General features: G+C 33.2%; 3 protein-coding genes across 3 annotated transcripts in view; 1 reads left to right on the top strand and 2 right to left on the bottom strand.

Annotated features, from left to right (window-relative positions):
* The window catches only part of LOC123671426 (neural cell adhesion molecule 2), a 412,137-nt gene extending 409,851 nt beyond the window's left edge, over positions 1–2,286 (top strand). Inside the window, exons 13-14 of the mRNA XM_045605279.1 lie at positions 602–768; positions 1,619–2,286. Of these exons, the coding sequence (XP_045461235.1) occupies positions 602–768; positions 1,619–1,801 (350 nt within the window). The 3' untranslated portion in view covers positions 1,802–2,286. The remainder of the gene's footprint in view (positions 1–601; positions 769–1,618) is intronic.
* Positions 2,287–5,683: 3,397 nt separating this feature from the next.
* On the bottom strand, positions 5,684–9,312 carry LOC123670634 (mite group 2 allergen Gly d 2.02-like). The gene is made up of 4 exons (XM_045604148.1): positions 9,066–9,312; positions 8,395–8,505; positions 6,098–6,276; positions 5,684–5,873 (listed from the first exon to the last, which is right to left on the bottom strand). Exons 1-4 carry the CDS (start codon positions 9,172–9,174, stop codon positions 5,784–5,786), a joined length of 489 nt encoding a protein of 162 aa, XP_045460104.1. The 5' UTR covers positions 9,175–9,312; the 3' UTR covers positions 5,684–5,783.
* A 1,519-nt stretch (positions 9,313–10,831) lies between these two features.
* LOC123689086 (NPC intracellular cholesterol transporter 2) lies at positions 10,832–19,717 on the bottom strand. The gene is made up of 4 exons (XM_045627885.1): positions 19,545–19,717; positions 14,621–14,728; positions 11,619–11,818; positions 10,832–11,009 (listed from the first exon to the last, which is right to left on the bottom strand). The coding sequence occupies exons 1-4, from the start codon at positions 19,633–19,635 to the stop codon at positions 10,923–10,925; spliced, it is 486 nt and encodes a 161-aa protein (XP_045483841.1). The 5' UTR covers positions 19,636–19,717; the 3' UTR covers positions 10,832–10,922.
* Between the last annotated feature and the right edge of the window lie 1,376 nt (positions 19,718–21,093).

Here is a 21,093-nt window from a genome sequence, read left to right as displayed (position 1 = left end):
GTTTTGGATGAAGAAGAAGCCTTTTAATATAAATATGTCAGCTTATTCTGCAAACGTATACACCAACCATTCACTACTCTTATACAGGGAGACAGAGTTTCTGCTGAGATTTTTATCTGTGCTCTAGTATCATACGTTGAAATGTATGATGCCCCGTTTACATTTCCTCTGATAATACTGAGATTACATCTACACATGCTTTGTTTTTTGAAGTTGATAATTCTTTGTATTGCTCTATCTCGAAAGAATATATATGATAATAGTTGATCGCTAAACAACATTTCGATGCATCTCATCATAATACCAAGGTTTTGCCAAAAGATCTGGATGCACATATTCTCCCATTGTTTTAATTATTTATCTCAATTATCTTCAAAATTTTTCAGACAAGGCACTATGTATATCATAAGAGCTTCCAGATCTTTTTACTTGCTAACTTATTCATATTGATACATATTCAACTCATGAACTAACTGAGTTTCAAACTAACTGATAACCTTTTTTCCCCGAACTTACTAAAAATATAGTGTTTTCATCTTAACAAATGAATGCGAGTGTTAAGTAATAATATCAAATTCAAAAACTTTCTCTACACATTCAGGTACTCCAGATGGTGGAAGTCTTAAACGCCAATCACCCAATGGTGCCAATATACCTTCAACACTAAGACACATGACTTCTTCAGCTAGCTACGAAATTGGAGGCGGTGTTCCTCCGGCCCAGTGGGTTAGTCCTGTGAGTCAACAAGCATCAGCCCTTAGTGAAAACGTAAGTTAAAGGTTTCTTTCTTACGGCTATATATAGGTTGGTCCATATTTGTATCTCGAAAACGAAGCTTGTTAGGGTATATATTCATATGAATTTTTTTCATGAAAAGAGATGTTCTATACGACGCCGAAGCGATTGAACTAAAATCTGGACCACTCTGTATACTTTTTGCTAATGGTCTCAGAATTGTTCCAAGATGGAGCACTCAATAAGATATTGTTTAGCCTTCTGTTGCAATTCGGTTTCAAACTACAACATTTCTCCCATTAGGAAGAGTCACAATAGTATATTGTGCAACAAGTGGTGAAAGTCCAACTTTTCTTACGAGTGAGGAATACACGAGTGAGAAAAAGGACTTTCTTCACATGTTGCACACTATACTTTTCCTACAACTGCATATCTTCTTATATAGATATAGCCCTTCCTCTAAGAATCCAGGTATGTAGGAATACAAAATCACAGCCTAAACGGGAGCATCTAGAGCAAAAATGACAAGAGTAAGACCCCCCTCGAAATCGTCTCGAAGCCCCAGAAAAACTTCCAAACCTTCGCTTTTCCTCGTGGTTTTCGAGTATACGGGGTGTTGCGGATTATTTTTACATTCAAGTGTCATTCCTTTGGCAATTTGGAAGTACCAAGACTGAAAATCTACTGTGGGTCACAATCTCATATTTGAATAGTCAAGTACGAGTAATATCATTCAATTCAAAATAGCCTTTGTTGGCAGTTTCTATGCATTTCTTGCGTTTCCATAGGAAAGACTTTTCAAAAACTCAATTTCATTGGTCTATCAAGCGAAGTTTGGGCAAAGTACCGTGAGGAATAACAAAAAAAAATTATTTCGTTCTAGTTCCACCAATATTCCAATCCAGTAACTGGAGTAGGCACCTTCCCAAGAGATTCCAGGCCTAAGGACTTGCGACTGGAGAATGGGAACTCTGCAACACTCCAAAGAACATCGGACGTCGAATTCAACGGATTCGCTATAAAGGAGAGGCTGATGGCCAACAGACTTCCAGAGAGTTGTGTCTAAGTCTTAAACCTTGCTGTGTCTCAAAGATTGGAGTTACTGTTCGCTGTAAATTTGTTCAGACCGTCCTGTTTAAGAGAGTGAGTGCCTGGACAGTGATCGCCAAAGTGATGTGAATACAAAACTTCAAGAGCAGAGGGTGCAGAATATTCCCTTGGGGTACACCATCTGTGGTTTCCATATCACTACAGAAACTTTTCCAATTTCGATGTAAATATGAAATTCCTTGCATCACTTTGAGTGAGTCTTTAAATAGACTCTTGATATACTGATTGTAGATAATTTTATTCAAATATCTAATGTGAATACCGTTCGATAAATCATATAAGTCTACGTTAAATTTTTTAAGAAACTATCTTGTCGTTCACAGATGATTAATTGATCATAGAAACGTTGTAGTCGAATCTGGATGTGTACATTGTAAATTTGCGATTTGTAGGTAATTGTTATCGATACTGTTGTAAATTATGAAGTATGTTTTTCATGTATGATCTTTGTGGTACTTATTGAAATGTTATTTTGTAAGACTATCAAACGGATGTCAATGCTTCTGATGCATTGTTGAGTGTATAGCTATAGAGTGTCTAACTTCATATCATGTAACGATCACACATCAATTTTAATTTTTCGAGTAAAGTCATTGGGTCATAGAATATTTTACAGCTTTGGCGTCTCAATTTTTCAAAATGCTTCTCAAATAACACACGTATATTGAAGCATGAATTAGATGGTTCTTCGAAAATTCAGTTCAAGGCACTGAAGTTATCAATTTAAAATTACCATTTCATAGGTTTCATTGAAAAAACAGAAAAAATATATTTTTAAAAACCGACATTAACAGTTTTAAAAACATCAACACAATCACTCTTTGTAAAGTCTTATAAGAGAATGAGTGATGTTCTTAAAGTACATTGGATTTTAGGTAAATCTATTGTGTCGCGTTCACTTTATTTGTTCAATGTTTTTCGTGTTCATTATGTTTTCAAGCAACATTTTATTTTTTCTGGTCTTCTGGTGAAAACCTTCAGAAAAAAATTCTACTTCAATTCCAAAAAAAAAATGATTCCTTTTTCTGAAATGTTTGTATCTTTTTATCCTTCTGGTGTCATTCCTCATTTACTGTTTGTATTGCATAATGTTCAATTTATGGCGATGATTTCATATCAATAAAAAAAAGCATATCATTTCATATCAACCACTTCTAATATCTGATAGTTTTCTTCAATCATCTGAACATAGTTGTCACTTTTTATCCTGTATCTCTCCAAGTATCGTTAAAGAAATCGTGGTTGTAATCTCCATGAATAAAATGTCTTCCAACTAAAATGCTAATGGAGATTTTTCTTAATTTCCAATTATTGAAAATTTTGTGGAAATCTCTCTTAAATGAATAAGAGATTTCTCAATAGTCATACAGATTGCGCCACAGTTAGTTCCCACATTTCAAATAATACTTGAGATTGAAGTTTTGAAGATACTGAAAAAATATTTATTTGCCAAAATGTTTACATGATGTTGTTTTTTGAAGATTTGAAAATAACATCATCTGAACGATAACCTCATCGGGCAATAGGCATACATACAGGATGTTAGTGAATACCATAACTTCGCCGAAATGAGATCAACACTATTTGCAAGCATCTGTTTCGCCCAAAATGATTTCTTTCAATGTGGGAGTTATCCATGGCTCACCCTGTATTATGTATGATTATCATAATATTCCTCAACTAAGGAAGTTACTTTCATTCGAATTTATTGGTAATTTAATTTTGTCGTCAAACTACGCTTACTGTCATTATTTTCATTGAAAATGATTGTGTGAATATTCGATATTTTTGTCTTCAATACTATCTTAGTATTAAGTCATGCTATCAATCATTGAAAATCAACACAAAATATTAAGAGAAGTGCATTCCAATTCTCTCAAATACAACGTTAGACATTTCATCTCTTTTTATGAAGAATCATTTTTGGACATAGTCTGCCTAAATCAATCTAAATGTACATATGGGTTTTAGAGGCTTCATCAAATTGACAAATACATTTCAATGTTTTGTACATATCTCAAGTGAAATAAACTTCGTTTGCTACTTACTGGTGTACAGGGGTTATTGAAATCATCGAAATAATCTAAAATCTACCTACTTAGATACCAAACGTTTTATCACAGAATACAATGAATGAAAAATGGAAAAATGGAACAGCTATCGAAACTAAAAAAATTATGTGCCCTCAATATCCATGAATTCGAAAAGATAGATTATGGATTATATGATAACCTCTGTTGAGCTAGATAAAAGGAATATGTGATATTTTATGTAGAAAAATTCAACAATAAGTATGTTTAGCATATAGATAGGGAATGATATTATTGAATGTATCATGAATAAAATCTAAAATTATTGTATCATTGTCACGTTATTTCATTCCCTTCCTTCTTATAACAGGCCAATTGAAAAGTCCCCGGTCTACCATAGTAAAACACATTTTTTTTGGCAAAATTCGATTTTATTATTCAACATAGTTGCCTTCGAGGGCGATACAGCGATTATAGCGATCTTCCGAATTTTCGATATCATTTTTGTAGTATGATTTGTCTTTTGCTTCAAAATAGTCGATTACTTCTTCATTGGCGCTAAATTTCTTTCCAGGGAGCATTCTTTTGAGTTCTGAGAAGAGGAAAAAGTCGCTGGGGGCCAGATCTGGCGAATACGGTGGATGCAGAAGCAATTCGAAGCCCAATTCATGCAATTTAGCTATTGTTTTCATTGATTTGTGACACGGCGCATTATCTTAATGAAACAGCACCTTTTTTTCTTCAAATGGGGTCGTCTAAACGATTTCATCCTTTAAATGATCCAATAACGCTATATAATAATCGCTGTTGATGGTCTGGCTCTTTTAGAGGTAATCTATGGATGTTATACCTTGCGCATCCCAGAATATTGATGCCATATAACCTTCCCAGCTGACTGTTGTGTTTTTCCTCGCTTTGGATTCGGTTCATCCTGTACAGTCCACTCAGATGACTGTCGATTGGACTCCGAAAATGAAATGATGGAGCCATTGTCATATATCGACGCAAAAATTCGGGTTTATTGCACTCAAACAGCTTCAAACACTGCTCAGAATCATTAACACGTTGTTGCTTCTGATCGATTGTGAGCTCGCGCGGCACCCATTTTGTAAACAGCTTTCTCTTGTACAAATATTCATGAATGATATAACGTACATGTTCAGATGATATCTTCACAATGTCTGCTATCTCGATCAACTTCACTTTACGGTCATTCAAAATTATTTTGTGAATTTTTTTTATTTTTTCGTCGGTGATAGATTCTTTTGGGCGTCCAGTGCGTTTGCGGTCTTCAGTGCTCATTCCACTACGTTTGAACTTTGCATACCAAACAATGATGGTTGATTTTCCTGGTGCGGACCCCGGAAACTCTTCATCAAGCCAAGATTTTGCTTCAAACTGTATTTTTTCCGTTTTTTATCAGCACACGAAATTCTTTGTTTCCATCTTTTTTCAAATAACAGAAGTAGCTACACTCACAACGCAATATCTCGCAAACTAATGGTCGGGCTGCTGTCAAATTTTGACAAGTATCGTTTGAAGGTTGATACTAACTGAAAATCATACGGATTTAATACTTTCACCACCATCTGTGCCTCAGAACGGGGACTTTTCAATTGACCTAATATTATTAAAAAGAACAATTTTCTACAATTAAACACGAAATACTGGAGACTTCAACATCTTTAGAAATAACTGCTTCGACTATACTGCTAACCTCGACCAATCGTATCGAATGAAATCATTTACGTCAAAGATACAGAAAACAACAATTTGCTACTCTGACGTTATTTCAAATTACACAATCATAAGTTAACATTTTTTTAATAGCAGCCTTCCTTAATTCAGTAGTGCTTATAATTACAAAAATAAGAAAAATATTCAATAAAGTGAGGGCACAAAATAAATTCAAGGCAGAATTTTCACTTGGAAGTTTACACACAAAAACGGATCTTCTTCAGTTTCTGCGAATCCCTTCCACCAAATTCGTCCTTCGCCCTAGAAAAGAAATAAAATGTAAATAGGTTGAAAGTAACTAGCTATCATGTTTTTCAGAATAGTCAGAAGAAAAAAAATCTGATAAAATTATAACCTTAGAGAACATTCGGTCAATTTCGAAAAACATGTATTATATTGATGTCCTATGTTGTTTCTTTTTCTAATTTGGATTATATATCCAAGACTTTCGTGTTTGTGACTTTTTTTTCGATGAATAAACTTACTGGCAGTATTCCTTGAGTTGGTACTGTGAAATTGGCAGCATATTGTACTTGAGTATTTTTAGATAATGGACATTTCAAATATTGACAAGCATCTATGGGAGATACATCTACTTCCTTCTTGAAACCCATGAAAAACTGGACTTCAAGCTTAGATTTTAGTTTGATTATTGCTGCTTGATCTGAAAAAAATATAGTGATGTAGTAAATATTAAAATTATGATTAGTTGTTTAATTGAAACGAATTGATATGTGCATTACATAGTACCCACTAGATTGAAGTTTTTCCAAACAGAGATATACCTCTTGAATGTGCAATCAGATAAAAATTATCTTTTAAAAATCACTCGAACAATAAATAAATTGTAGGATCATGTGCGAATTCTGATTCATTTAAACTTTTTGTCTGCAATCTCATCCGCCTGAAATTTAATTTTTTTAATAATGACAATGACTTTTTGAGCGATTAACCCATCATTTTATCACAAGTCTGCAATTTTCGAATTTTTTTGAGATGGAAATAGTTTCAAACGATGAGGTTCGATTCTCTGATTCGATTCTTTCTGACGGCCGTATACTCGATTACTTTCGTATGGAAGTAATATGAAATTTTAAGTTTGATAATCGAAATTCGACTTGGGGTTCCGTAAACACGACAGTTCGAGTTAATTTTAAAGCTACTCGATCGAGATGAAAATTGGCATTTGGATGAAGAACGACCATGGGCGCCCGCAGGGGGGGGGGGGGCAGGGGGGGCCATGGCCCCCCCTGAGATTTTGGATGCCTCATTTTTCAGCACAACACTCTCAATATTACTTTCTCAATCCAAAGGGCACGGAAAAAAGGAAAGTAATAGATTCACAACTATTTTCCGGTTTTCAATGGAATTACATACTATACATATAATCCATAATCGGCAGAGGTATTTTTTGAATTGAAAACTTTTTAAGGCGCGTTGAGCACTTCTTGGCTTAAGAAAAATCATGGAACCGAAAGCACTCCATGCGTGCCAATTTGTTTAAAAATTCATCTTATACACTGCGTCCGTAACCGTTAAGTATGGAACAAAATTCATTTTTAGCTGAACAGACCACTTTAAAAAATAATCCTGAAACACGTCGATTTTTTATTTTAATTTACCGTATTTTAAAATAATAATTCAATATACAGGGTGAATTACTTTCGAGTAATGACGTCAGCGTCATTTTTTTAATGGAACACCCATTTTGTCTCAATTTTCCGATTACTCTGGCTGAGCAGATTCCAAAAATGTATCACATGTTGATTCCAATTGGTACAGGGTGGACAAAAATACAATAGTTTTGTGTGTGCTCATAAAGTGACGCGTAACATTCTTTATTAGTTAAATTAACAATATGATCAAAAATACGGCAATTGGTTTGAATATAACACCCTGTAGTTTGTTACATTTTTAGATCAATAAAAATGTATACAAATAAGAAATAATTTCTTTCATATTCTGTCTGCTAGATCACAAGTACCAAACATGTTTGAAAACCGCTCATTTTTATTAATCTAAAAATGTAACAAACTACAGGGTGTTACATTCAAACCAATTAGCGCTAGACAATAAGTATTTTTTATAATATTGTTAATTTAACTAATAAAGAATATTATGCGTTATTTTATGAGCACACACCAAACTATTGTATTTTTGTCCACCCTGTACCACTTTTAGTGATCTTTTGAAATTCGGAGTAGACGCTGGTGATAAATATAAAAATCACGAAAATAACACAAGGGGGAGGGGGGTATAGTAAGATATCTCGTGTATTTATTTTTTCGTCAAACGCGCGATTTTTAAACAAATATTAAGGTCCTTTATTTCAGAATAAAATAAGATTATAGTTTATACCTGTATTTAAATTGAGATAATATTCAGAAAATTTTAAGATTCGTTGTAGGTACTAAAAATACACGTGCTGTTGAGAAGGGAGAGGGGGTGGTCTTAAACCTCACTACGTATCACCAATGGGAGAGGGGGGGTTGAAAAATGCTAAAAAAAGATCACGTGATTAATGGACAACCCTTTATGGCCAGTTACACCATTTGCCTAAACTTTGATTACTTTCTGATTTCTTTCAAGAAATCAGGAAGTAATCAATGTTTAAATTTTTAATCAATGTTTTGGCAAATGGTGTAACTGGCCATAAGTGTACTTAACAACTTCCTAATCTGTCATAATGACAATGATAAATATTGAAGTAATGGTTAAAAAACAAAAAAAACATTGTCCTTTTCAAATATGGATTAACATTGATCACATTCAGTTCTCTTACATGTATTCCACTTCACTTTCAATGTGAGCTCGTCTCCCATCTTGATTTCACAGATTTTATCTTCTTCACAACCTGTCAACCGAACACTTGCCATTTGGCTGCTATCACTTCCTAAAAAGATATTCAAAAGAACACTTTATGAATTTCGTTATCATTCCAATAAGAAAATATCAACCTTTCGAATATTCATCCAGAGAAGAATATTTTTTTAGTCTTTAAAGAGATTTAAATAAATAAATTTTACTAGATATAATGCTTTTTTTTTCAAAATTTATTTTTTTTAATTCATACAATATATTTTGCTAGCTGTTTATTACTAAGCTTTTGTCAATTATATGTATTTTTGTTTTGCACAACTTATAAATCATTAGAATAATCATGACATATCAAGGCTGGAAATTAAATTTATATAATGTTTTTCTATCAATTGTTGTTGACAAGCTCATCTACCAGTTCATATGATTGATAATTTCGAAATAGTTGCGATCAAGGGGAACTCTGATCCTTCGTTTAAGTTAGCTTATCAACCTTTGAAACAATCGATGTATTAATATTCAGATTTCGCATGCTTTTTAGTTCAAAGAAGAAAAGATTAAGATGAAGAAAATTTTCGAATAACAACTTAATTCATACTCAAGGTAGTTAAACTAAAATACACGAATACGACTTACCACCACAATCGTTATAGGGGATGTCCTCAGGTCCATCCTGTCCACAAATCAGGCTAGGCAACCCCACCAAGATGAAAACCGTCAGTAAAAAAGAAAAACAATATCGCATCTTCAGAACTGATTTTCTCGAAAAATTGTACGAAATATTTGTAGGCTCACTAGGAAATGAAGTTCATAGCACATCTCAGATTATATCAATCAAAAAGTATCAATTCAAGATCGATACCGCTATAAATAAACCATTGTACTACTGTACTCTGAGGATCAGTAAGATGCATATTGTTTATTGGAGCATTTTTATCTTCTTCATGCAATCTTATGATATTCTATAATGTTGCTATTTTAGCATATGCAAAAACCAAATCACGTTGATCTTCATGTTCAATTGTAGTGATTATTTATGAGTGATGATATTACCTAGCTACCTACCTAAATCAATTGATAACGAAAAGATAAAGATACGTTTTTCCCAATACCACTTATATAAGAAATGTGTCATTTTTTATAACAATTTTCTTATCTTTCTGTCTTTTTACTCTACCATTCGTTCATTAATTGAATTAATTTTGAGCTCTTGGAAAAATATCAATGTCTTTTGCACTTATATTATAAATATATAAATATATAAATATATTAAATATTATAAAATTAAAATGTATTTCAAAGAGTTTTTATCATATCTCTGAGCAGATTCGGTATAGTAGGTATTTTTCCATAAAGTTGAATTAATTTTAACCATAATTCAATTAATATTCGTCGCTCTATCAATCTATCTTTTTTTGACCATGAACCAAATTTATCAGATATCCCCAAAAAAAAATTGTTCATTCTGGTGATTTGGGGGACCATATGGTCATGCTATTCCCATTTGTAGCAGTTTTACGGTGCCGTTCTGCCGAGTATAGCACAGCGTGCGGCGCCATCTCTCGGGTTAGCAAGCAGCCACCACAATATATCCGCACTAGTGTAGTCTGAACAGGAAATTTACCAAAATTTTTCAATGAGTAGCTTGAAATGCTTTGTGCTTCATTGTTTCTATTACATTTTCAATCTTTAATCTAGGGTGACTATTGTAAACTTAATATTTTTAAGGCAAGAGGAAAACCAGTAGGAACAAATCCGTACTGCCTCATGGACGTTACCCTTTTGGAAAACATTTTTTACTGAAAAAATTCGAGCACTTCTGAGATATTGAAGGTGTGAAATGTTGTCCCGTTTCATTGAAACCAATATTTTCGCTTGAATGTCTGTTTGAATTGATTGAGTGCAAAAGAGCCAAGAATATTCAAGTTTTATAAGAATGAATCTTGAAGATAATTCACAAGCGCCATCTGTTAGCATTACACTGAAACTACTCTACATATCTAAAGCTTTCTAGAACTGATAATGGCCTGATTACTGGTCTCCTCCACATGCGATAATTACAATAAAATTGGCGGAAGTTCTAGTCGATAACGCTTTTGGGTTATGAATTTTGTCATTAAAATATATTTTCAGCTATTGAAAATGTTGAAAAAATTTGCCAGTTGAAGATTTTCAGTCGAAATGTAACTAGGTAAAGCCACATTGTTGGTGGAACAATTGTCACAAATATTAAAAGATAGGTGAAAAGTGGTAATGACCCACAGTAACAACCTTATTCCTACGCCCTTGATAGAAGGCTCTTACCGCATCATGGTAAATTAGTGGCCCACCTAATGAAAAAAAAACAATATTCCAATTGTCAAGCTTGTGTTGAACTTCAAGGTATGGAATGAAATGTAAAACACAATAAGAAATTTTATTAATATCACTGATGCATGAAGGTAATATTATTTGGACACGAAATATCTCTGAACAGATCAATTTCATCTAAACCTAATTTGTTATTCTGGCCGGCACTTCGAAGCAGACCACATTATCTCCAGTACTTCCTTCTAGGCCCCAATGCACCTCCAATTTGATCTAAAATATTAAAAATAATTTAATACAAGGAAGAAATTTAAATTGGGTCAAATATCTGCGAAATATCTTAGGAGAACAAACATTGTTCAAGAACACAGTAAAAAAACCCATAAGAATAATAGGTTTTGTTAGTGTGTCTTTAAACCATCTCAGGTACTTTTATATGCCCTTTTGTGAGGAATTGAAGAAATATGTAATATATTATTCTACCTTAAATTCTGTCGAATTATTGAAAAATATTTTGTGTCCTTATCAATTTGAACTAATGTAAATATATCATGAGATTGCTGTTAATAATAATCAACTAATAGAAAATTTAAAACATTCTTTCAAAAACATCTAAGACATCTGTTACAAAGATATTCGGACATCCAAACAGACATGAAAACAAAATTGTTCAGAATTAAATGAAATGCATTTTGTAAAAAAAAAGTTTCCAAGTTTCCAATTGGAATCCAAAAAAAAATGTTTTACTTTCCGTAGATTCGAAACCAAAAAATGATTTCTACTTTGGACATGAATGGCCATTTGGAATATATAAAAAATATTAAATATTTGGAATACCTATTTGGAATAAAATTATAAAAAATAATAAATACTGAATATTACCGAGGGATAGATGCTCAAGATATCGAACTGATCCTTGAAGACATACGTTTGGCCCTTCTTCAAAGGACATCCCACTTGCTTCTCTCCACTTTCATCGAATACTGTTTTACAAGCATCAGTACCATCCACACCAATGAATGGAAAAGGAATACCAACAATCTTAGCTGATACCCTATTCACAAGAGTCGGACTATCAAACGCTGAAAAAAATTATTTTTGATTCAAAATTGTGTAGGTGTATTTTTGATCGCTCAAGAAAGTTCTCAACAATTGAAGAAATAATTTCACGCAAGATATAGTTCTTTATGTAGCTCAGGCCGATTTCTCCTCTTTAATTTTGCTTAGAAAATTTTGTTACATTGATAATAATTAGGAATGATCGATATAGCAATTGTGGATGATTTTTTCTGTTCTATTACCTATCTGAATGAACTTTCTTTATTTTTTTATATGGCCAGATTTGAGAACATTTCCCGCTCAAAATTCAAAAATTACAAACATTGTGACGAAATAATGGAGCGATCTTTTGGAAAACGAGCACTCACAAACAAAAAGATTCAACTTGTCGAAAATCAATCTCAATATCAAGGTTTTTCGATGTTTATCACTGTACAACATCAGCAACACCTTATTTATCTGCATAAAAAAACAATAAATACACTCAAAATTTTCCACTATGGTTCATTATTTCTCTTGATGTCATAATAGAGGAGCCAGTACCCGTTGTCCTTCTAAAAATTAATCTTTTGTTTATGTGGCATAATTGATTTCAAAAATATGAAAAGCATGTTATAATTTTCACAGATTTAATTGCGATAGACTATCATAAGTAATTACATTTGCATTTTTATACAAATTTACATTTTATTCATTGAAAACTTGAACTCTCATTGAATTCTGATGCATGCAGCTACTGAAAATCGGAATTTCATAATATCGAAATTATAATTTCAATGTTCTCTCGAATGCAGATCAACCTTTCTAAGCCACTCGTAAAGGGTTTTCCAAAATGAATGATACAATTGGAAATGGTAGTAATGCCTAGAACTTGAATAATTTTTCGACATTTCCTATGTCATTTGTGTTATTCTATGAGGTGTTTTTTTTTCGAGGTATATAACTTTAAGTTGGCATTACTGTTCAAGATGGCAACCGATTTAACAGCTGTCAAGTGATTTATTCTCAGTTTGGTTTGGCAATTCATCATGAATAGACTCACGCCTGAACAACGCTTGCAAATAGTGCAATTTCATTTCGAAAATAATTGTTCTGTGCGGAATACGTATCGCGCACTACGTCCATTTTATCGTCGGCAAAATCGTCCATCAGAGTAGTTAATTCGATTAACCATGGAACGTTTTGGCACCACGTTTACTCTTATTCATAACTCGCATCCCCAGAGACGCCGTACGATGCGTACAGAAGAAGCTATTGTTGCTGTAGAGCGTAGCATTGAGGAAGACCCGAATGAGTCTATCCGCCATCGAGCACAGGAATTGGATCTGGGTCCAACCACTTTATGGAAGATTTTGCGGAAGGATCTTGGTTTGCGTGCTTACAAAATCCAACGCGTGCAAGAATTAAAGCGAAACGATCATCATCGCCTCCAAGATCTTGTGATTCAACACCGCTAGACTACTTTCTGTGGGGCTATGTAAATTCATTGGTCTATGCGGATAAGCCATAAACCCTTGACCATTTGGAAGACAACATTCGCCGTGTTATATACGGTCACAAATGTTGGAAGAAGTCATCGAAAATTGGACGTCCAGATTGGACTACATCCGAGCCAGCCGTGGTGGTCATATGCCAGAAATCATATTTATGTAATGTAATGTAATGCCACTAGATTATCTTGCAGATAAATAAAATTCATGTCAATCGAATAATCCATCGTTGTTTTATTGCAATTTAAAGTTCAATAGCTCTAAAAAAACACCCTTTATAAGATATCTAAACCTTTCAAAAAGTGAACGGTAGCAATGGAAGGAAGGATTTTCTCCATTGTACGGTTCATCATCGTATAAAAAAAGCTATGAAAAAAATGGTATCCAAGGAATGCATTTTAGTGAGTTTGCAAAATATGCAGCAAAAAATAATTCGAACAAATCGAATTCTGACGTTCGAACTTCCTAGATGATTCAACAGAACCTTTGACCTTGTTTAGAACAACGGAACTAAAAAAAAACGTAATCATAGTATATTCTGTTCGGAATGACAATCAGCTATTATCGATCTCTCGATAAATCAATAAAACAAATACTCATGAGATCAATGCTGATATACACATTTGAATTCTTGTATCATCCAGCATTACTAACAAAATTATTTCTGTTCACGAATTCCTTCTTGAAGATCTTTAATCGATTGTGGAGCATTGGCGTAGATCTTATCTCTCACGTGGCTCCTAAGAAAAAAGTCTAAAGGTGTTAAACCACAATATCTCGTTGGCCAATTCTGATAGAAATAACACGGCCAGAAACCTTTTCTTGTGTGGCACGTAGAGCCATCTTGTTGGAAAAAAATTCCTAGTTTGTGGAATCTGGAATACCTAATTCCCAAGATCGATGTGAAATCAACAAACCTGTGTTTTCGTCAGCACTACCAGCTACATCAGCAATATTTTCAATTGTTCTTGAGCGAGGCACATGGATTTGATTCTACTCATCACCTCGCTCATCACTCACTTGTCCCAAAACTGTGACTGCATATTCACCATTTTGTAGTGAATTTCAACATTTTCATTGCGTTGTTGAATCATGTGTCTTTCCATTTTTGGGAATGGCGTAGTTTTTACTTGTCAAATAGTGAAAGATGACAGCTTCAAAAGTGACAGCTGCACATATATATATTCCAAATGATACCTCTTATTGGAAAACCCTTCATTTCGAAAGTAACTTACTTCGATCCAAATTTGCATCTTATTAAATATTTGTATTTAATTGACCAATTTTCGGATACTTTTTTGATTAGTATACTGAATAATATAATTGAAACCTTACCTGGTTTGAACTTGAATTGAGCTTTAACAGCTGTACCCTTTCTTAACCTGCAGGGAACTTTTTTGCAACGTCCAATTTGTATTTCTTGGTCAATTTTTTCAAGACCCTCTGAAAAACAGAATGATTAGATGTTAATTTCGTTATTCTGCTAGGAAGTGAGCAATTTACATCTCAAACCTCATCAATTTGCAATTAACGGATTGAATGACACAAATGACACTTTCGAGATGTAAGATAAAAATCCAGAAAAAATTCATCATTAAAACGCAATTAGATGAAATTAGCACGTTATTAACACTCTAATTTATAGTATTTATTGGTGACATTGTAGCAAATTTTCCTCTTATTTCGTCTTGAGTAATGAACTGAGGATTTGAATTTTCGAAAGCTTACTCGATAAAAAATATTAAAACACGAACTAACGATGATATAATTTACTTCCAAGGTCATAGAGCGACAAGTCGTTATTACATCTAAGTTCAGTGCATCCTACTTTGGGTGAGACAGCCAGGTTTCTCGCTTCTTATTTTCGTGAAACTCAAGTTGGTCTAATCAGATTTTGCATAACTGTTTCCGTTCAAGAGATACAGGGGGATTTTGGAAATTGATACTTTTCGGACTCCTCCTTTATCTCCGAAGTTATTAGAAATAATGCTGAGGTAAAAACTACGTCTGAATCAGAATTCTGTGTAGAATCCAGTAGTGTACTCAATCTTCAAAACCATACCCCGAAAAAAAAAATTGAGTACTCCACTGGATTCTACGCAGAATTCTCATTCAGACGTAGTTTTTACCTCAGCATTATTTCTGATAACTTCGGAGATAAAGGAGGGGTCCGAAAAGTATCAATTTCCAAAAACTCCCTGTATCTCTTGAACGGAAACAGTTATGCAAAATCTGATCAGACCAACTTGAGTTTAAAAACCCTTTTGAAAAGACGAGCACGCCACTGGATTCCACTTAGAAAAGTGCCTGTATAATGTTTTAATTTCAGAGCTCTATCATCAGTATTAGCGGAGATATAGATGTTTTTCGATATCGCCATTTTTCCAATTTTCGCTTATAACTCGAAAACAAAAGAAGGTGGCCAAAAATGAATACTACCCTTGTTAGTTTCTCAAAAAAGAGACCGAGAAGTCAGATTTTGTCTATCTCCTCTGGTTTAAAAGTTGTAGTGCTAAAACATCGAAATTTGCCCACCCTGTACAAGGTGTCGCAAATTTGATGCTCACTGAAAGCATCTCAAAAACTATAAGGCTAAGAAAAAAATCTTCAAGGATTCCCGAGCCCTTTTTTCGAAAGAATACGATATCAGAAAGCAGATGATAGATATTTCGATTCGTTTTCGAGTTACAAGGGTGGTTCTGAAAAATGACTGTTTCAAATATTTTGGTGTATCTTGTTTTCTGTTCGAGATTAAAAAAATTTGAAATCGTTTTTTTCAATAGTTTTTATGGTTTATATGATACTCATAACAAATCATATAAATGAATTAACATTTCAGAGATACCTATAGACCTAAGTTAGTGTTTCTTAAATTTTTTTCAAAGCAGCTTTTAGCCGCAGATTTGTCGAAAAGTATTCCGTTATCGGTTCTTTAAAAATGTCCGTTTCGAAGATAACTTGATAGCGAATAAAGATATCTATATGATCTGTTTTCGGGTATCTGATTATTTCGAAAAATGAACTCGAGAGTCATTGAAGATCTCGAAGTCTTATAGTTTTCGAGATGCTTTCAGTGAGCATCGAATTTGGAACACCCTGTACATGAAGGGATATTTTCTTAAAGGTATAGCGAAAACGTAGTAGGTCGCTGTCACGTTTTGTTTGCAAAACTCGAATGTAAAAAAATACTCACGAAATGCCATTCCATTAACTCTTTAGGAATGCGTAATTCTGCAAATTGAAGATCAAAGAATATTTGCTTGCATGAAAGATCCCCTCAATTCAATATATTCGTCCCCTCATTTGGTAACACTCTGTATGTATCGATAAAAATGGAATTGAGAAACTAAATTATAAAATTTTCAGTATCTTGCATTTTGTTCGATAATCAAGACTTATTATTACTTTCACGGTTATTGTCAATGCCGTTTTATATGTTATTAGCTTTCCATTAAAAACTGAGTAATGAGTGAACATAAATATTGATCAAACACATAAAACTGCAGCACATTATGAATTTGAAAACCTGTTTTTCATTGCCAACCAATGTTAAATACCTAATTTCTATTTTACACACGAAACATCTTCATAATATTTATCTAGAAAAAAAATGGAATTTCCGCTTTAATCGAAATTCTATTGCATATTCAAAATAATTTATTCGTCTGGGATTCAGACGCAGAATCCCTATAACTTTAAGCATTGAATTAGGAGATAGTGTTTTGTGTTTTTGGATCTTTATCCGAGTGGTCTTAAATGTTTGAATTCGACTCACTAAATTTGAGGTTTACATCAACTATGTTAGTCTGTTTGGCCTTTGAGTAAACTATAACTCTCGATCATAATGTGCTAGAAACTCAAAATATTCTGTCAAGGTTCGAAAATCTCGATTGAGTAAGTAGATGGGCAAGATCCTTTTAAGGAGTTATATCCATATGACAATTTGTGGTCTCAATAAAGCAAAAAATACCAACCCAATCGAATTGAACCTTCGGAATCGGATGCAAAATGGTGAAAAGCATATTTATGCAAAATTCCGTAAGAATCTCATCGTTGGAACATGAAAAAAAAATATCTGATAATAATAATAATAAAGTTTATTTCATAAATAAACAATATCTCAGATTTGACTGAAAATTTGAAAACGGAAGATCGAAGAGATGACATGATGAAAGAATATACAACAAGAACGGAATTTTCGCAGAGTTCATAGTAGTAAAATGCAGCATTATTCTAAAAAAAAAATTTAATTTCAATAAAAAGATCGATTTTTTTCGAATTAGACAAATTTATACGCAAAATGTGCTTTTCTCTTGTTTTTGTGACCTCTCCCAGATTTATCTATTATCTGTCAAATTTGTGATTGAGAATAGTTCTGCCAATCAATATCACTCAATGCAACAATCGCTGAATGATATTTAAAGAAATTTTTCATTGATTTCAATGAGAATCCAATGATTTAGGTAAAATAAGGTATAACACTCGTACAGAAGGCTCATTCTAACACTCGTTCATTCAAAAACTAGCCACTTCGTGGCTCGTTTTTGATTTCGAACTCGTGGAAAAATATCAATGTCCATTGCACCTGTATTTTAATAGTTATTTATAATACAAGTGCAGAAGGCATTGATATTCTTCCACGAGTTCAAAATTCAAAAACGAGCCACGAAGTGGCGAGTTTTGGAATGAACGAGTGGTAGAATGAGCCTTCTGTACGAGTATTATACATTATTTTCTCTAATTCATTGCATTTTCATTGAAATTAATGAAATATTTCCATAAATATAATTTAGTGATTTTTGCATTGAAAAATGTTGGTTGGCAGAACTGATTTCTTTAAGGCAATTTGATGAATTGACAGATAAAGCCGTAGCGGAAAGTTCGGAGTGCCAACATAGAATAATAAAATATAACCATGAAAACTGTGCGTTTCTGATATATTCTCGCACGATTTTGTTCTACAAGATGTGGAAGAATGAACGGAATAACCACAGAATTAGAGAAATAACTATTCTCTAATTTGGTGTCGATATGATATACAGGTATTCCTAAATTGGAGGTACTAATGAAAATCAGAGATTCTTCCGATAATTTTAATGAAAAAAGTCCTATAAACATGGGCCCGCAAAACTCTTTGTTTTCGAAATACAGGGTGTTGATGTTTATATTTTTTTCTGAAGAAAGATATTTGTGGCTCTAATTGGGCATTTAGATATTTCAATTCAGATTATATATCGCGTGATATGCCATATTCCATTACGAATCCACAGGGTGATATATTTCCTGGAATTGTACCTGTACTTGCTCCAGAATTCGCTACCAACTTCGAGAATAAAATTTCAAGCAATTCACTGGAAATCCCCAGGAATAATTAAATTATCCAAAAATCTAGTAGTAAACTGTAATGACTGAATTAATTATAAATTTTGGTACCTATTTTCCCGATTTTTAGCAATGATTCATAAATATTCGATTTTGTGGCCACAGTTGCGATCAGAGTAGGTTGATTTTTTTTTTTTCATTTCACACTTTGATTTTTATTTATTTTTAGATTTAAGATATTTTTCACGTAGAAGAAAATTAAGCTTCACCTGAAATTTCCAGTGTTTTTCACCATATTCTACCGAAAAAAACGTAAACTGTAAATATTTCATTTTTTTTCCTCGAACGATTGCCAAGTTTTATCATTGAAAATTGTAAACTAAAACATTTTACCCCATTGATCCTGCCAGCTCAAAAATCATAAATTTCACAAGAAGGAACACATCGAAAAAAATTTGGAAAAATTCATAACTACAGAAAATTGACTGGCCAAAATGATTAATTTTCTCCATATGATAGTTGAATTTTCACGGTAGGTCAAATTTTTGTTTTATTATTGAATATGATGAATGAAGCACGCTGTATAATTATGAATTAATACAATTTTTTCCGCTATTTTTCATTTCATGACAATTGTTTCGTCATACTATGACTTTTTCGGGTCAGACAAACAATTATCATGAAATAAAAAAAGCGGTAGTAGAAAGTTGTTTTTATTTATAATTCCAAGATTAACTTGCGTCAAGTGAATACCGAAACAATCAAATAACCTCTATAATAATCAGGAAATTATGATTCCAAGGGTTGGAAATATTCACAGGAATTATTTGAAATTACTCGAAGACTAATCGTAGAAACTTCTAAACGTCAACCATTGAAACATTCAGATGATATTTCTTTCAAAATAATAAAATCGATCGGTAACTTGAACACTTACTTTCTCCATTACTGCAAGTATCTACTTCAAGCGCCGTGCCTAAAGTAAAATAACAAACAAAGCATGTTATGACAACAAGGACACTTCTCATTTTCACTTTCCAGAGATTCAAACCGCAGCTTCAACTGACTGATCATTGATGCAGGTAGTTGAGATTCTAGCACAGAATAGTGGAAGGTATCCCCGCCTCGTATTACATAGAAATTAATGGATCGATTAAAATACCTTGGTATAAAGTAAATCTGGCAACCAGTTTCGGTTTTAATGAGACTGATTGTTTTCAGAGTCTAATTGAAAAGGAGAGTTCGGCTCGGAGTTACAGTGTGATGCAACGTTGAGTGCATCAACTACAAAGCACACTCCGCCAATAAATTAACGCACCACTAAAAATAAATTAAAAGTTTAATATACAGGGTGTTTCATTGGGAAACGGAAATACTTCGCAGGTGCATAGGTGGCACCAAGGCGGTTCTGAAGATATCCCATTTATTGCGTCTTACTGTCTTCGTAGCCGAGATACAGGGTGTTTTATGAATTTGGCCCGTTTCTTTCTGAGGCCATATCAAACGAACCACCCGGTTTATTTTCTTCATATTTGGTAAATATGTTTCTAATTGGGAGCCCAAACGTATCATGCAATAACCGCCTTGAAAATGCAGGTCCGGGTTAACAAAAAATTATGAATCGTTTGAATCCTCGAAACAACACCCTGTACATCGGAATTTCGAAAATCTGTTTTGATATTCGGAAACACCACTAAAAACTAAACTGAGACGTGTACTTCAAATTTTCGCGCAGACAGTTTTACTGCACAAATTTTCAACTTAAAAGTGACATTTTTAAGAACTTGGATACCTGAAAGTGGTTTGAAGTGATTTTTAACAATGAATTATCAAAAATATTGAACCCATAATTATTTCAACAGGGGTGCCAAAAATCATTTGCTTCAGGCGACAACTTTTCAATTAGCCTAATATAGCCTGTTTTTTTCATCAAATTTGTAACACACTGTAGAGTCTAACAGTTAAATTATCAAATTGGAATTGAACGTACACTTTAGCCTTATCGTTTTTCATCATTTTCTTTTTTCATTCACCATTCACTTCATTATCTTTATCATTAGTCGAGAAACACAATTTTATAGCAGGACATGATTTTATTTAATTGAATTAACATTATCAGCACGGAAGTAGCAGGATGTATTTAGACATCTACACAAAAAGTACCAGTAATTGTTAAATGCAAATGCCTAGTGTAGTATTTTTTGCAAATTATTTTATTAACGAATGAAATATGCAACGGAAAACAATGTATCTTACATCCATAATTAATGAAAATGTTTTCGGCAAAAGGCTTATTGTTTTTAATTGCTTTTTTACATATATTTCATCTGAGACATCTTGTAGATATATTGAAATCTGATTCCTCTTTTTTTTATATATTAAAATTTGAATTTCGATGGCTTCAAATCGTGTTTTTCGTGATCCTTTTTCATTGGTAAAAAAGCTCCCAAAAACCATAGCGTGCATCATTCTTGAAAATCTGTGAG

This window comes from Harmonia axyridis, chromosome 1 (genome assembly GCF_914767665.1).
Source record: "Harmonia axyridis chromosome 1, icHarAxyr1.1, whole genome shotgun sequence".
Lineage (NCBI taxonomy): Eukaryota > Metazoa > Arthropoda > Insecta > Coleoptera > Coccinellidae > Harmonia > Harmonia axyridis.
This window is presented reverse-complemented; position numbering and strand designations above follow the sequence as displayed.

Excerpts from the sequence above, each read along its gene's own strand:
- LOC123670634 (XM_045604148.1), bottom strand. The coding sequence starts at position 9,174 with ATGCGATATTGTTTTTCTTTTTTACTGACGGTTTTCATCTTGGTGGGG. Across the intron at positions 8,506-9,065 it reads CCCCTATAACGATTGTGGTG|GAAGTGATAGCAGCCAAATG; the intron begins GTAAGTCGTATT and ends ATATCTTTTTAG. Across the intron at positions 5,874-6,097 it reads CAACTCAAGGAATACTGCCA|GGCGAAGGACGAATTTGGTG; the intron begins GTAAGTTTATTC and ends TTTCTTTTCTAG.
- LOC123689086 (XM_045627885.1), bottom strand. The coding sequence starts at position 19,635 with ATGAGAAGTGTCCTTGTTGTCATAACATGCTTTGTTTGTTATTTTACT. Across the intron at positions 11,819-14,620 it reads TCAATTCAAGTTCAAACCAG|CGTTTGATAGTCCGACTCTT; the intron begins GTAAGGTTTCAA and ends AATTTTTTTCAG. Across the intron at positions 11,010-11,618 it reads TCTTGAGCATCTATCCCTCG|ATCAAATTGGAGGTGCATTG; the intron begins GTAATATTCAGT and ends TTAATATTTTAG.